Source organism: Podarcis muralis, chromosome 4, assembly GCF_964188315.1.
Source record: "Podarcis muralis chromosome 4, rPodMur119.hap1.1, whole genome shotgun sequence".
NCBI lineage: Eukaryota > Metazoa > Chordata > Lepidosauria > Squamata > Lacertidae > Podarcis > Podarcis muralis.
This window is the reverse complement of record NC_135658.1, coordinates 57,655,666-57,673,136: the sequence shown is the minus strand read 5'-3', so window position 1 is coordinate 57,673,136 and position 17,471 is coordinate 57,655,666. Positions and strand designations below refer to the sequence as shown.

Sequence of the window (17,471 nt, the reverse complement as noted above, 5' to 3'; positions counted from 1 at the left end):
TAAAAAATGTCTTATGTAGTCTTTTTACAAGCGTCATGAGATAGTGATGCCATACGAACAAAATGATTTGAAGAAGATACATACACATATTTAAAATCCTGTTGATAGCTGTAAGATTAAGAATTACTATAGATTTAATTCAAGATAATTGGAGGGGTGTAAATTCTTTGGATATTAGAGCTACATACACTTTTGGGTGACCTGAGTGACTAAACCACACAAAATGCTGTCCAATTAGTATGCCTACCTTCATACATTAGCTTTGTTGTGCAGTAACCATCAGATTCTGTCAATGCTTCGTCTTTGTCCACATCCAGGAGGTCTGAAAGGCGGGTGATCGACACCTCCAATGAGCACAACGAGCCTGTTTTACAATATTCTGCCCCCAATGGGGGGGAAATCTCAGCTTTCACATTATATAATGTCTGGCAGGAGCACAATGATATTCATGGTCATTATATACATAAGATTAAACATTTCCACAATTAAACTGATTAGGAAAGATAATCTATCAGTAAAAGGAGATTGGCAGAGGAGGAGAAAGTCTGTCTTCTACTTTTCCATAAAAAATAGGACCAAGCCACAAAAGCTAGGGCGAAAGCCTGAAAATCAACTCTGTATCGTAAACACAAACAAGCCCAAAACGTATTGATGCTAAACAAGTACCAAACATTACATTTGACATGTGATGGCTTCCTAAAACATCATCATGTGGCAACTGCGCCACACGGAGGTTGTAACATCTAGAATGGCTTGTCCCATGGGGCACTGCTGTCATGCGGAAATCTCTATGACACCACTATCAGAAATTCCAGCAAGGGCCCAGAAATGCCACAGGGTTGTGACAATCCAGATAATCCGCTCTAGGCACTGCAGGAGCAGTAAGAGCTACTACTTGCCAAGCAATGATCGAGTGGTCTCAATGTGGCAAGTGCCTGGCACAAACCAACCCTTCGAGTCTTCCAGAATTACAACATGGAATTTTAAATTTTTACTCCTGTAAACCATTTTGAGATTGTGTGATAATGGCAAGCAGTAAATGAATACTGTTAAATAAACAAACATTTGAAAGTCCCACCCCCACCCCACAATCTTTTAATGTGGATTCCTTGAATCTGCCTGCTTCCACTCTGGAAAATCTCAAACCTATCTGATCTAGCTGCCAGCGTGACAAAAACTTACAAAAAAGTTTTCCAGCTGGAATTCATAAGTGTACGGCTTCAGAGACAGTGAGTGCTCTTCAGAAGGTGCTGAACAAAAGTTCACTGAAAACTGGCATTGCAAAGATGAGGGAAGTTCTTTTGTCCACTTCAGTTCCCATACAAAGAATACTGCTTGCTTAGTGTAGATATGCTGAAAGAGAGAGTTATGAGTTTGTCAATAGTTACTAAGTTGTTAGTTGTTAGTGTTAGCTAACAAAGAACAGAATATACATACTTTAAAAAAATAAAAACATTTCAACAGGGGTGGACAGTGTATTCGTCAACAGCACTGCATGCAGCAACCCCTTCCCTCAAGGCTGAATAGTTTGCTCAGAACCCTGGATCCCTCACATTGGTTTTACTTAAAACAAATGTCTAGCTCTTGTGGTTAGCTATGACAGCTAACTACACACAAAGCAAAACTGTGTCTGTTTCAGCCCTCTTGGCTGATGCTGGGAGAAAGCAAACCACGAGGCTTGGCTTAGTGTTACATCCAAACCCGAGATTGTGCTTTGCTTTGCTCCCAAATCATTATGTGTGGCCAACATTTGTTCTTGGATTATTGATTGCGGATTGCTGGAACCAAACAAACCACAATCCATGGTTCTGACATATTGCTAAGTCACAGGCTGTGATTTGTTTTCTCCCAGCATGAGCTGGAAGGAGCAAAGATGAGGGAAGCAGGCATAATTTGGGTTGTGAACAGCAAAACTGGGGTTTATGCTGTGAGAATTCTGTGCATGAGTCTCCCTCCACCAATATGGCTGCAACCAACTGCTATTTGGTTTTCCTCTCGCAGAACTATCTCCAGCAATTGCTATTCCACAATTTTTTTGTGTGTAGGACTTGAAACCTGACTCCATTTTCTTTTCTCCTTTTTCTTTTGAATGGTGTTGAATATGACAAACCCCAGCTAACCAAAAATGGAAGAGAAAGTTTCTAACTCCTTCTCCTGGCCGTGCAAGAGCAAAATATGGGAGCAAAGTTGCATGCCAGCTAGGGAGGAAGCTAGGTTCATTTATGTTTTCCTAACAGTTTAGTGTGGCATTCAAACACAGTCAATGAGTTCCAATTAGCTGAGGTTCATAATGCTTTTTCTATACACTTTTGGGGTCAGGGGGAACAGATGTGAGAAACAGATGTGATGTTTGTATATTCGTAACGTGTATGTATTAATGTTGAATTATCTTAATAATAAAAAATTATTTATAAAAAAAGCAAGAAAGAAAGCCTACCTGTTCAGCTTTGGAGTTTAGAGGATCAAGACTTAAATCTGCGCAGACGCCAGAACTTTTAAGACTACTGTCAGATAACTTAAAAGAGATATCTGACATGTTTTGCACGCAAACCTGTATGTATTTCCTAAAAATAAAAAGGAAAACATATTTTTTAATATTGCAAAGAGCCTACTTTGTTATGCATTGTATTGTTAGATCTATCATCTATCTATCTATCTATCTATCTATCTATCTATCTATCTATCATCTATCATCTGTCTATCTAACTAACTAACTATCTGCTAAAGGCTTAAATAATAGAGGAAAAAGAGCTCTACATATTCATAGCACTGTTTAATCATGCTAAAATTACATTTAAATTAAACAAACCACTATACTCAAAGTCTAGATTATGTTTTTATGTTAGTCTCCCATTGGAAAAGGTGAAATTAAAAAATACTCTACCATATCACTATGTATTTGTACTTTCATGTAAGCAGGTATGGCATTGATTTATGAAGCACAAAAGGAGGGAGAAAACAGGCCAGGTGTTCAAAAATCCTTGCCCATTCATATTGTTGTAAACTGAAGCTGTAATAAGACATATCTTTATGATGAATTAAGAGAGAGACCTTGAGAAAGTTACCTTTTGCCTGCTGATAACAAGGAATGTTTGGCTGTAAAGGGTATACTGAATGTAAGTGCAATAATGGTGGAGTAAATTGACCATGGACAATCAATGGTTACCTGCAGGCAAGACAGAATAAAGTTATTCAGGTTATTATTGAAATTTTAATTTTTCTAATTTCAAATAGTTGCAATATTTCTTAAGAAGTGTACCCTTTATTGGGAGGGGAAATAAGAACATAAAGCAAAATCAGAGTATTTTTTATACATTATTATTTTCTTGTATTTCTATAGTCACTGCACACCAGGCACATTTAATTTGCTTTAGAGCAAGGTAGCGAAAACAGGAATGAAGTTACAAAGAATCACCTTCTTTTCATGAGGTGCTGTTTTGTGTATTTCAAGAACAAAAACTGTGGTTAAAATGTTGTGTTTTGTGGTGTAGCTTTTGTTCAGAGAGGAAAATATCTTTACATTTTACAATATTTTACTGCACAGCTTTCTTTTGTGGTCCCAAAGAACACAGCATTCCTCTAATATTCTGGGTGTAATAAATCAATTTACCGTCTCAAAGGAAGTAACTACTTTAACAGGGCTATAAAGTATTACATTATTCACGCCAACTTACTTTTTGGTCAATTGTAGCCATACGATTGCAAGACATCTCCTCTTTGCTTTTTTTCTGAAGCTCTTTGCTAACCAGGTTCTCATTCTCCAGCACACTTACTGAGGTTGATGGTAAATACAAGACTTCGAGTTCAAAGGCAATCACGTGATAAGCAGGAGCCACTGGTAAGCTGATGCTTGTGATTTTCTCAGACGACTGGATCATTAGAGATGCTTCCGATGCCTTTTCTACAATTGCATAAAATATCAATTAAGCTATAATTAAGAATAATCACTTCACTCCAAACACATGGCATTCCTCAAAATAAAGTGTGGCATTGCCTCTAAACCAACAAACCACACTGGGCTTTACTGTGTGAGGTAACTTTTGGGGACTCTCAGTAGGGATGAAGAAAAAAAAGGAAACCACACAAGCCATGGTTTACCTTATACAGTTAACACAAATCATGGCTTGCTATTTGTCTCAATTAACCCACTAGGTAACTTTTTGCAGGTGTTATAACATATTCATCTAATGCCCTTTCTTTGAGACAAGCATGATCTCAAGACTTTGGCCACTGTACCAAAGTCATTATGCAACCCAGAGACTTACATGGACAGCACACAACAGTTTGTTTAATGGCTTTTCTTAAGCAGTTCTCTATAGCAGCATCCGCAACGTGGTGCTCTTCAGATGTTTTGGACTACAAGTCCTATCATATCTAGCCATTAGGCCATGCTGGCTGAGGATGATGGGAGCTGCAGTTCAGGAACATCCAGAAGACCAAAGGTTTCCCAGTCCTGCACCACAAGAACTCCACTTGTGCGGAGTTGGATATATGCCAGAATATTTGAAGTACTTTACCTATTTGGAAGCTCTCATAACAAATTCCCTTTCTTAAACACTGATGCTTACGCCATGGAACAGAAAGCTGCTAATAAAGAAGTGCTTAGAATGGTTTTGATGCACACTTCTGAATCATGGCTATGACTGTGAACAAAAAATTAGTTAGCAGGGAGGGTGCTGAGATAGAGAAAGTTAATTTATATAGTAACCCGTGGGATAACAACTCTGCTCGGAATTGATAAAAAATTAAACTGCTTCCAAATATATTTTTCCTGCCGTATGTTTTTAGACTGTTGTGCAGCGAATCAGAGATCTAAAACATCAGAAGCAGCTACTCTACATACTACACTGTACCAGGTTTCTTGAGGTTGTGATCAACAAAAGCTTAAACCTATTATAGTAAAACAGATTTAAGAAGTAAATATAAAATTGGAGGCTAAGCTCTTACACCTACAATTACCACGCGGCTCCTATGGCATTTCTATATCCTGGCTGCAGGAAGCCCTCTTTCATCAAAATACTAATATTAGTATAATAATACCGAAACTACATACCCTTTGTGTTTGAGTAAATCACAGCTTTACTCTCTGGATGGTACAAAATTGGCATGGCATCAGCATTACTGAGCTGGAGTGCATCTCCATTCTTTATGGTATAATGGCCAGTAGTCACTGTAAATTTTACCTTCTGAGGAATCCCAGCCAAAAGGCTGTCTGGAAAAAAAATGAAGTAGTGGTGAAGAGAAACAATTAATTCTGCTGTCTCAGAACAACCACAATGGCTACATATGGATGATTAAATCTTGGTTTATACACCAAGATTGCTCCTGCTTTGCCCTTCCCTTTGTGCAAGCAAAGGAAACGTGTGCTAGCCATTATGTCCAAACTGAGAATCTGTGGTTGATAGCTAGCCAGAAAGCCAAAATATGAAACCATGGTTGAAACTTGGCTTCCAGATCTTGGCTTGGGTCCATGTGTCCTGTTTACATAGATAGATAGATAGATAGATAGATAGATAGATAGATAGATGATAGATGGATAGATAGATAGATAGATAGATAGATAGATAGATAGATGATAGATAGATAGATTGATAGATGATAGATGATAGATAGATAGATGATAGATAGATAGATAGATAGATAGATAGATGATAGATAGATAGATAGATAGATAGATAGATAGATAGATAGATAGATGATAGATGATAGATAGATGATAGATAGATAGATAGATAGATAGATAGATAGATAGATAGATAGATAGATAGATAGATAGATGATAGATAGATGATAGAGAAAATCTGCAGTGTTATAATAAAAGAAAAATAATAATGTCCTTGCAACAAGGCCTGGGAGCCACCTTCTCTCTCTAACATTCTACAGCTGCTTGGAGCAGCTAGTAACTAAACCACAGTATGCTCAGTTGTGCTGTTGGACCCATGCATATGTTGGTTTGTAAATTGTGGACCAACCCACAAATCGGTATGCTGAACCGTGTATGGCTCTGAGGGGCAGGGGGAAAGGGTAGCTTCACTCCCAGAGGAAACAGGAATCCTCCAGCATCCCTCCTTTTTTGAATATTAATGATCAAAATAATTATGTGAAATGCAAACTTCACTTCCTCTAAGTAGGGAAAACCCTACACAGAATTTTCAAGTTGGTGGATTCAGCTGTGGAACAAGTTCCGCAACAAGAGCCTTCACAGCTAAGGCTGTATTTCAGCATCTTCCTTGATTGAGAAGCTCTTCTAAGTAAATGAGAAGTTCAATAGTTTCCTGCATTGGAAACAGCCAAAACAAACTCCCCAAAACTGACTGAGGAAAGTCAGGCAAGACAAGGCACGCGTTCCACAATTTTTCGCAACCTAGAATGTACTCAGATATTGCAACAGATATTGTAGGAAGTTACTTGGCAAGAACAGTGGCTCCAGCAGCAAAATCAATTAAAAGTTTCCCTTGGCCTCATTAAGTTAAACTATGTAATGTACATTTATTTCCAAAGCACCAGGTGCATGAATGTCTAATTACTCAAGATTTATCTAGCTGTTCTGCAAGGTTATGAGCAAACCATTTCCAATGGCAGCTAGCTGACAAACTTTATTAAAAAGCTATCTAGGACTGCCCTTCAATAAAACTATCAAGGCAGTGCAAAAACACATTACACTGAAATTAGATAGTGTATTTCAAAATGTTAAGCATTTGTATATTTGACTCTTGTTGCAAGCTAGTTACTGAGAATTTAGTCCTCCAAATTAGTTCATAAGTTGCAGAACATATTTCAAACTGGAAAGTAGCTAATTTAGACACGTAGCAAGAGAAATTAACATGCATAGTTTCAAACAAATTTACCTACCAGTACATGGCTCCACTTTTAGCTGTGGCTCCTGAGAGTAAACATCATACTGCACTATTGGGTAAATATGAGGAAGGGCAAACTGCATTTTGCCCACTGAAATGCATAACTGCCTGAGTGTGTATGTTCCAGGATCCTTGCCCTATGAGAAAATAAAAAACAATATTCTTTAGGGATCTCAGTTTTATCAGGTGATCTGACAGAACATTTCAAATTTCTGTAAATCACCTGGAGACATATGCAGAAGCCAGAACAACAACAACAACAATAATAATTTGTATACAGGAAAAAATATCATTAACATCTTTTCAACACCAGGTAAAAACTTTACTTTTGCTATTATGCTCTGCTGGGCCTTAAACAGGTCTGCTTTGAGTTAGTTATGATACATGGATTTTCTTGGGCATATGTGTGTTGCTTTTCAAATTGTATCAAAATTCTCATTGGTTACTATTATCTCTGTACTGAATTCTTTTATTTATTTATTTTTTAAAATGTGGTTTTTTATACTGTGAGTACCTTGAGTTCCCTGGAGACTATTTTCACTAGGAAATATTGAATGAATGGTAATTACTATATTCTTAATATAAACACATACTCATGCAAAACAGGCTACACTGCAATAATAAAAGTTTAGGGCTGCATAGTTGTATGAGCATGTGGCTGTTGGTATATCCAGATTTTGTATGTATAGAACGGCAAGTGTCCGAATAGCTTGAGGTGTGTTGTTATTAAGTTAATGTCTCCCCTACACTTATAATTGACTGCACCACACACGGACTCTTGCATAAGAAACACACAGTCTTAAAATAGCAGGCTGAAAATCAAACTGGGGTATGTGTGAGAGAAACAAACCATGTAACTTCAAGGTTATTCAACTGTAGTTTTATTTTTCTACTGGCACCCATTTATACAAAATGCAAGAGGGTTGATTATTTAATAACTTCAAAAATATTGAAGTGTGGCTTATTTAAGGATGCTGGTAAGCAGTCTGCTTTGTGGCACAAATTCAAATATGTATTTATTTATTTTTTTACATCAAAGGTGACATAACTTCTAAAGCAACAATTGTTCTCAGCTATGCTGTTAAGCGATGTTTGCTTGTGGTATTTTCAGAACATCAGCCAACATTTGTCTTTACAGTTGCTGTAGAGCACTCTGCAGAAATACCACTTAAAATGTGTTCATGAACTTTGTGGTAATATATTAATACAGAACTCATTTATTTGCAATTCCGGTCTGCAGCCAGAAGGTGGCTAGCCTGTAATTGAACGGTACTGCTGTTCAAATTACTGAAAGGTGTAGTACCACTTGACCTACTACTGCCAAAGGCTATATACATTTTGTCCCTTGGCCAAAAACTTTGGCTTGCTAGCACTGGCCTCTGATACGCGCAGTACATTGAGTCAATCTCGCTTGCAGAGAAGTTCTGAAACAGAAGAAGGGAACAACAAAGACCTGCACTTTGCACTCCACAATGCTTGAAGAAAGGTTTCTGATACATCATGGACATTGCTCGAGGATAGCGGAGCAGAGATTTCAGCTAATTGCACTCTTTCAAAATGAAGCTGCATGAACTCACAATAAAGCTAAAGAAGCACAATGCTTAAGCATTTCAAACCAGTCTAGTCTATTATGTGAGGCATCTACCCACTTTTAATCCAACTCCAATTGCTTTGCCATTGTTGCCTACTCTGCTTTGAGCATGAATGGCAGTGGCTTCAGGGCAACCAAGTATACTCTACTACACTGGCTGGGGAAAGCACATGTAGGCCATACATAGCCTAGTCCTATTTTAGACAAATTGGCTAATATATAGCAAGTGACTGACAAAAAGTGAGCAATCCACTACTCTTTCCTACTAAAAAAGCATGTACCTATGAAATTCAAGACACTGCAGTAATGAAACATTTGAACAGGCCCCTGATATTATTAATTTAGTAAAATATTTGCACGCCACTATGTCATTTAAAAATATGTATCAAAGTGGTTTACAGCACTGAAACAAAACTGTGTAATAAAAACCACACAAAACAGTTAAAAACAGACATCTATTAACCATTGTGGAAGGATGTATTCATAACCGCCTGCAGTGTCCTGGTGGGACAGAACAATTTTCAGCAGGTCTTTCAAAGATGGCACAGAAGGTGCCTGCTGAATCTCTATCAGCAGAATATTCCACAGGACTAGGCTCATGACACTAAAGACTTGAATTGTTGCAGTCTAATAAGCCTCACCAACTTGAGGAATGACCAACATTCCTACAGATGATCTCAGTGATGAAGCTGGGATATAAAGGTCAGGTGGTCCCTGGACCTAACTTGTTCAGGGCTTTGTAAATTATGATGACAACTTTGAACCAGGCTCAGTAGCAGATGGGCAACCAGTGCAATGGTATTAACAACCATGTAACATGTTCTCCACCAGAAGCTCCCATCAGAAGTTGGGCTACTGCATTCTGCACCAACTGGAACTTCTGAACCAGACCCAAGGCCAGTCACCACATGGTGCGCATTACAGTAATCCAGCCTTGAGGTCAGCAATGCATGGACTACAGTGGTCAGGCTATCTCTGCACAGTACAGTGGTACCTCGGGTTACATACGCTTCAGGTTACACACGCTTCAGGTTACAGACTCCGCTAACCCAGAAATATTACCTCAGGTTAAGAACTTTGCTTCAGGATGAGAACAGAAATCGTGTTGCAGTAGGAGGCCCCATTAGCTAAAGTGATGCTTCAGGTTAAGAACAATTTCAGGTTAAGAACAGATCTCCAGAAAGAATTAAGTTCTTAACCCGAGGTACCACTGTACTGACCGTAGCTGGCAAACCGTACAAAGCTGAAGTGCAGGGTTTTTTGTGCTATTAAAAGTTTTAAAGGTACAAACTATTGTATGATCAAGAGACCGCTTATCACTTTAAACATCTTGCAAATTAATTCTCAGCAAGCTTGACTAAAACCATTTTCTGCACACTGTTTTGACAATGAGCACGGAAGATTGAATGTTAATTCCAGCTAAGCAGCTCAAAGTTTTTAAACTTTAGAGAAGTGACAAGAACTGAAAATAATGTGTTAAAAGATATTTGGCTAAGAGTAATCCTGATTTTCTACAGATATATGTCACAGAACCAGCCAGACATCCTGGCACAGCTAGAAGCCTTTCTTCTAAGTAAGTCAAGGCCAGCCAGGCTTGAGAGGGGCTAAAAGCAAGAAGTAGCAGAGTTGCAAATTTCAGGCAAGGGAGCAATACCAGGTTACCGCTTGCCTTCCATAAGAACATACCTGGGTTCTGAAAGTTATGTTATTGACCCCTGGTTCCAGTATTAAGTTGCTACATTTTAAAACGTGGGCACCATCCTCCAGAGTTAGCCCCGTGGGTATTTCCAGAGAAGAGCTGCTCTCCTGCCTTCGCAACAGCATGTGCACATTTTTGCAGATGATGCCTGTTGTGTTCAAGGAATTATCCGAGGGGCTCCTTTCATACATCTCATACAACTCCAACATCGGCAAGCTACTTCTTGATAGAGAGAGACCTACAACCTCATTTGGAAAGCTGATAATACCATTGGAAGTCTTGTGTTTTGTGAGCCACTCAGCTGTCTTCCGGTAGCTATTTTTTTCAATGCTGAAATGGATATTAATAGCAATCTGATCCACTTTCACCGCGATGGGCATCTGATTTGCCAGCGTCAGTTCAATGGACAGTGTCCCACCCACATGGACCACCGCATTAGGAGGGTCAAAATGCAGATTCTTCAGCTGTGCAAAGGAATGCATGGACAGTATAACTTTCTGATCTGCAAACAAACATAAAATAAGATACATGTGAAACTCTATTGACCGTATGAGTGTAATCAAAGCAAAGTTACCATTCAGCTAATACCTAGTAACTCTAAGGAAGAGCATAAACTCTTGGTTTGTGAATCTCAGCACAACCTTAGGGGCACAGATTCATAAACCTCAATGTATCTCCAGACTCAGAGTGTAAACATTTCTGCAGGTTCTGCAATCATGGAATAATAGCATTGCAGACTTGGAAGGGAACCCCAAGAGTCACCTAGTCCAACCCCCTGCAATGCAGGGATAATACAAGTCTTTGGGCTCATCAAAAGTACTTTTTGAATTCCAGCTGTACTATATATACAGTGGTGCCTCGCAAGACGAAATTAATTCGTTCCGCGAGTTTTGTCGTCTTGCAATTTTTTTCCGTCTTGCAAAGCACGGTGTCAGGAAAGTTTTGGAAAAGCTTCAAAAATCACCACAGTCTTTAAAAACCTCAAAAAAGGCTACCACACCACGTTCTATGAGTTGCTCCTCGAAGTCAAGTCGCAACTGTATTAACGGTGTTAAGAAAAAGGAAACAAACTTGCAAGACGTTTCCGTCTTGCGAAGCAAGCCCATAGGGAAAATCGTCTTGCGAAGCAGCTCAAAAAACAAAAAACCCTTTCGTCTAGCAAGTTTTTTGTCTTGCGAGGCATTCGTCTTGCGAGGTACCACTGTATTGTGTTGTAACACACTAAGTTATACTCGGAATAAATACACTGAAATTAATAGACTTAAGTTGGCCATGTCCATGAACTTCAATGGGTCTACTCTGACTATCACTAATGCTGGATACAGCCAATCACTCTTGCTTAATTGTGTCAAAAAGACCAAATTCTGCAACCTAAACCCATTTAGACAATATATTCTGCATAATATGCTATCTATATGCTTTGCATAATTTATTCTAATTGGCCTAATCCTGGGGAGAGACAAATAAGTATATAGAGTACTATGTAAACCCCATCTCCAAAGTACTAGAAATCTAATTCAACCACTCTCTCAGCTTCATTTCTAACACACTTTCAAGTACATATGGGCTAGAAACTTGTGCAATAAAAATGAAAGCTGAGATTTTCAGGAAACTAAACTCTGCAACCTAATTCTGCAAATATTATGAGCTCTGTATAATCACACAATACCTAAAGCCACAGCATTTTTAGTAAATTTCTGAAGCTGTTAGTTGAACAAAATAGTAGACAAAAGAGGGCAGGATGCAATAAAATGAAGGAGCTAAAAAAAGAAATGGAATCACCTATAGAAAATTATTCCTTCGAAAAGGAGCAAGATGAAACTAATTTTGCTTTAAAAGCCATTCAAAACCAAAAGCCACTGGCACAGGAGTGGTGAATCTTTCTCAGACATTCCCTTCAGGGCAATACTCTGGGTAATGCCCATGGTGGGTAAAGACAGAGGCAAACGAATATAATTTGTACAATAGGCTAGTTTTATACTTTCACACACCATGCTAGCCTCCGGCAAGGCAAGGGGCACTATCAGAGTTCGAATACATATTCCAGCCAGGGGAAAACAAAACCTCAAGGAGGATCCAAGTTAGGTCTGGTGATCTGGGCAGGGTCCTGACAGCCAGACAGAGAGGCCTAAGGTTCCCCACTCTGCCCTAACTTCTTGAGAAAGATAGCCTAGTTGAAGTTTCACAATAAGTCTCTCTTGAAAGTCTTACCTTCACCTTCTGAGGGCTGTTTGGCAAAATTTAGTATTTCTTGGCAATAGTGTTTGCGCTCTTCTTCCGTTAAGTGATCATCAGCAGCTAAAAGACTGCTTGTTTGAAGATAGCTGGCACGAAGTTAAGGAAGTGTGGAGAAAGGAGTATACATACACACACAAATAATATGCCACCTTGATGCAACGACAAATACTTCATTCACATTAAAAAAAATAATTTTAAAAAATCACATAATCTCCACACCTAATTCTACATTTAAAAACAAACCTGCTTAGTAATTATTTAATAGGAGTAATTATATCAACGATGACATCACATCCCCTCTGCCAACTGGAACTCAGGAGTGTTTACTTAAAACTGGGACGCTCATAAGGATTCCTCAAACTGTGAGGGAACTGAAGAGCCAGACATTTCATAGGGGAATTGTTCCAGCCCTGACCAGTTTGGCTGCCCTTTCCTGAACTCTACAATATCCTTCTTGACTTGAGGTGAAGCAACCAGAATTATTCCTAACATGGAATTTGTCTTTTTAGCCGCTGGTACACACTGGGTCAACACTTTCACCAAGCTACCAACCACGATCCCAAGTTCTCTTCCCTGGAGAGTCATTGCCAGTTCAGACCCTATTAGCATATACGTGACATTAGCGGTGTAACTCGACATAGCGCTAAGTGGGTTGTGTGCAAGCAGAACAAAGTCTGCTCACGCAATAGGATTTCCTCCCCTCTAAACCTTATGGAAGCTCACCTAACTCTCCAGAGCAGATTTAGGGAGAGGAGGGACTGAAGACCGGCTGAGTCAGTGGACCACTTCCAAGGTAGTCTACTATCAAGTAGTATATAAGTATTAAGAAATAAATATTAAATAAAAGTGATGCCAGGGCCTTTATGGCAGTTATGTGCAAAGCCCGGCAGCTCCAACAGCTAACCTCTGACGAAAAATTGCAAGATCGATTTTGAAGAGTTTCCAGGGTTATTGGTGCAATCCTTGGGTGACAATACTGTGCACCCTCTGCTATACTACCCACGCTCCCCAATGAAGCACACATGTACCTAAGACATACCCTTTGTTTTGAAGGATACTTTTCCACTTGTCCCAGGTGTTTCTGGCATTCTGCTAGCTGCTTCCGTGTATGCGTAATAAGCAATGCCCATCCCTCCGCAAGGTAGGTTTTCAATGCTCCTTGAAGGTAGACTTCAGCCTTTTGAGGACTCTTCTTTTTCCTTGGGAAAAGAGTCACAGACAGGGAGTGGGAAAGCAGTTTACAATTTTTTTTAAATGGAAACCTTTCCTCTGCTACAAACATGAACTATAGATTAGGTAACTATAGAGCAGGTGCCTTTACTGTACTCTTTTCGGCACCTGCTGAAAACATTCTTGCTTAGACAAGCTTAGACAAGCCAAGGTGATTTTAATCAATTTTAGTATTTAAACTTTTATATGTTTTAAAGTATGGCTGTGAATTTTTCTCGATTTTATTGTTCTATCTTTTTGCAAACAGCATTGATTTTTTTTACAATCAAGCGGCAAGTAAATTTTATGCTGTAATAATATAGTAATAAAATAACTAATACCCTATTCAATATGCTTAACATTCATTGTACATGGAATGGATTGCTAGAATACCTTGAAAGCTTTTCAGCTCATAGAGTCCTTGATAATATTAAGCTGTGTGCATATCTCGATAGAACTACAGAGCATTTACCCCTTCCTTGTCTTAGATTCCATATCACTGTACACACACATAAAGGAATGGTGGTTAGGGATCTAATCATTAGGATAGCTAATACAATTTTGAGCACATATTTTTGCTCTTGCAGCATAGAGAAGCTAACTGGTTAACCTAGCCTTTTTCTGTTTGTTTGTTTCCGATTATTTTTTAGAACATGTGCCTAAAACGTCTCTTAATTTCTAAGTGCATTATTTATTATTTTATTAAATATATTTTCAGCCTGCTCTTTATCCGAAGATCTCAGAGTGATTTATATCTCCATTAAAACCACAGTCAATAAAGCAAGCAGATAAAAGTCCATAAAATCAACATCAAACTCCAGAGATGGTTCTCATTGTAGAGAATGACTAAAATCACTGAAAGGCTCAGACAAACAGGAAATGTTTTCACTTGGCACAAAAATGTTAATAAGGTCAGTGCCAATCACACTGGGAGAAGACATTCCACCATCAGGGAACCACCAATGATGAGGCCAAATCACTTATCACCACATAATACATCTCTTCTAATAGTGAGACTCTGAGATGGGCCTCCCCTCCAGATCAAAGAGCCTGGGCAAGCTGGTAACAGCAGAAGCAATCCTTCACATACTTGGATCCCAAGTCATTTATGACTTTAAATTCAGCCTGGAAAAATTCAGCCAGCCACTGAAGATCTTTTTGGGTTGGTTTTAATGCAATTCCCCATGGCTATCCCAGACAATACTCTGGCAGCTGCATTCTGGCACTAATTGGAGTTTCTGGATCATTTGCATAGGCAGCCCCATGTAAACTGTGTTACAGTAGTTCAGATAGTAGGTTAGCTGAGCAGGAGTCACTGCAGTTGAGTGGAAACAGATGTAGCTGGCAAGATAGATGGAGTGGGAAAGGGTAGTTCAAAACTCAGAATCCATCTCTGTTTCCTGTGACAGTGTTGAATCAATGAATACTTCCAACTATATACCTGCTCTTTCAAAGAGAATGCAACCCTATCCAAATCAGGGAACCTATCTAGTTCCCAGGGCAAAGATCTGCCTACCCACACAGCTTCTGTCTTCAAGATGCAGTCTTACTATAGTGGCCCTCATCCAGCTTGCTGCTGCTGCTGCTGCTGTTGTTGTTGTTTATTGCCCACCCTTCCCCCTACAGCCTCCAGACACCAGCCCAATGCCTTCCAGTCTCACCTTATTCCAGCAAGAAGTACTGCTGGATTTGTCAACAGCCTACACTGCTGACACCTTGCTTCCCTGATGTCCTCACCCAGCAGCTTCATATAGATACTGAAGAGCATGAGGGCAAAATGGAACCCTACAGGACCCCACAGCAGGCATGCCAAGTGGGACCTGTACATAGGAGTGGAATAACTGTAACAACGTATCAGAGACAATCCAGGAGGACATCATAGTTCACGGTATGAAAAGCTGAGATATCAAGGAGAATCAACAAGGATGCACTGCCACAGTGCCCTTCAAGATTAAAAGTTTTGTTCCTTAAAAGGCAACCATTTAAAGTTTTCCTTACATATAAAATTCTGCCAGATCCTTTCCAACAAGCTTTGCTGAGCGAGATCTTCCAATGTTTTTGTACATTTCAATGGTGGCATGGGAAAGATCCTACATAAGATAAAAGAAAAGACAAGGGGCTTTAGGACAAGCTATCTTACAACAGTTCTTTCTTCCAAAACTTTATGTTTAATATATTCAGAAGCATATATCCTATAGATTGAGCACAAAGATCTTTTCCAAAGTTCCTTTGGGTTTTTTGTTTTTGTTTTTGCACTGTTCTAAGTTGTTGATTACTTTTTGAAAGTTTAGAGGAAATCTGGCAAATATTTTAAAAAGCTAATTACACATACAAGAATTCCACCATTGTATTTAGATACTGACTTTATAATCACTCAGCATCAAAATACGCAGGGCAAGAGACTATGTAAAAAGCTATATCAACAAACATTTAACCAGCCTCCATATATTCAAATATGTTATGCTCGTTATCTTCATCAGCTATGTATTTTTGAAAGTCTATCCGTTTGTTCTCTATAGGTTTGGACACCTATTGAGATATCACTATTAAACTCGCCACAAGGGTTCCCAAGGTGGGATAGTAGTTTTTGTCAACTTTTGGGTGCTGGCTGCCATTTTGAATCAAGACTTTGAAGATCCCTCCCGACACTGATGGTGAGTCTACACTATTTCTTAAACTAGTATAGTATTCTGCTGCAAATATTGACTGAAGACTACACGCAATATATTATACACTCTATAATATTTTGTTCTCTTATTTAGAGTCTACATGCAGAATATATATAGCATACTTACTAAGTAGTGATTTTCAAAAGCTTCTACAGATGATAAGGCCTCTTTCAGTTTCTTATAAGGAGATTGTGCTGTATTGGCTTCAAAAATAAAATAGGACAGATGTAAGACTTCCGTTTTCAAAAGGCAACTAAAATTAATGCAGGAAGACACCACACTGCACTTTATCCTGTGCTATATTTAAAAGAACCAAGATATTAACATTAGGCGAGTCTGGGGTTTTCTATCTATGATTCAAACTCAAATGTGGGCTTTGATTTGCTCTTATTTCAGCACATCTAGCTGATATATCAAATATTCTGTCAGTGCAAAAAAATTAGTTCTGTTGGTTAGATCATAGTGCTGATAACACCAAGATTGCAGGTTCGATCCCTATATGGGATAGCTGTCTATTTCTGCATTGCAGGGGACTGGACTAGATGATCCTCAGGGTCCCTTCCAACTCTACAATTTTATTATTATTTATGTTAACAGGAACACAGTTCTACTCTTTGTTTTCAAAGGAAATGGTGATCTTTTAAATTTTCACTGTATAGCAAGACTAAAAGTGTCATTTAAAAAACAAGCAGCGGCTACACAGTTATCCAAAGGAATATATTAGTACATCAAACACATAACAAGAAACTCAAATTACCAGCATTATGTTATTTGACTACAGAGTTACAAACTTCCTGTCCACCAGGAAGTATAGCATAAAAGAATTTCTGTGGTATTCAAAAATGGTCCAGCTACATGCATTGTGGAGAAGATTAATCCCTTTTCAGTATGAACATTTCAGTAGCCAACTGTCTCTGAACATGGATAACTTTGGCAAATACTGACGCAAACAATAGTTGTCCATCAAAAGCATGACTGACATCAAGAGAACTTACTGGGCCTTCACATAGTTTCATAAAACATTTTCTGTAAATACCTGTTTCAGGGCGTTCAGCTCCAAGTCCTGCTAGAAGATCAACTGTTCGATTAAGATCTTCTGAGTTGGGCCCATTTTCTGACACAAGTCCACATAGGTAACCCAGGGACTTCAACTGCAGAAATATAAAGTTTTGTCATTGTACACTGGCTACATTTTTAACTCCCAAGTC

General features: G+C 38.8%; 1 protein-coding gene across 1 annotated transcript in view; it reads right to left on the bottom strand.

Annotated features, from left to right (window-relative positions):
- Nucleotides 1–17,471, bottom strand: part of TRAPPC10 (trafficking protein particle complex subunit 10) — a 49,562-nt gene that overhangs the window by 4,002 nt on the left and 28,089 nt on the right. Inside the window, exons 9-21 of the mRNA XM_028727317.2 lie at nucleotides 17,300–17,414; nucleotides 16,390–16,466; nucleotides 15,593–15,684; nucleotides 13,444–13,584; nucleotides 12,359–12,471; nucleotides 10,135–10,649; nucleotides 6,853–6,994; nucleotides 5,054–5,212; nucleotides 3,675–3,901; nucleotides 3,066–3,166; nucleotides 2,438–2,564; nucleotides 1,183–1,353; nucleotides 248–425 (exon numbers count right to left, since the gene is read on the bottom strand). Coding sequence (XP_028583150.2) covers nucleotides 248–425; nucleotides 1,183–1,353; nucleotides 2,438–2,564; nucleotides 3,066–3,166; nucleotides 3,675–3,901; nucleotides 5,054–5,212; nucleotides 6,853–6,994; nucleotides 10,135–10,649; nucleotides 12,359–12,471; nucleotides 13,444–13,584; nucleotides 15,593–15,684; nucleotides 16,390–16,466; nucleotides 17,300–17,414 — 2,158 coding nt within the window. The remainder of the gene's footprint in view (nucleotides 1–247; nucleotides 426–1,182; nucleotides 1,354–2,437; nucleotides 2,565–3,065; nucleotides 3,167–3,674; nucleotides 3,902–5,053; nucleotides 5,213–6,852; nucleotides 6,995–10,134; nucleotides 10,650–12,358; nucleotides 12,472–13,443; nucleotides 13,585–15,592; nucleotides 15,685–16,389; nucleotides 16,467–17,299; nucleotides 17,415–17,471) is intronic.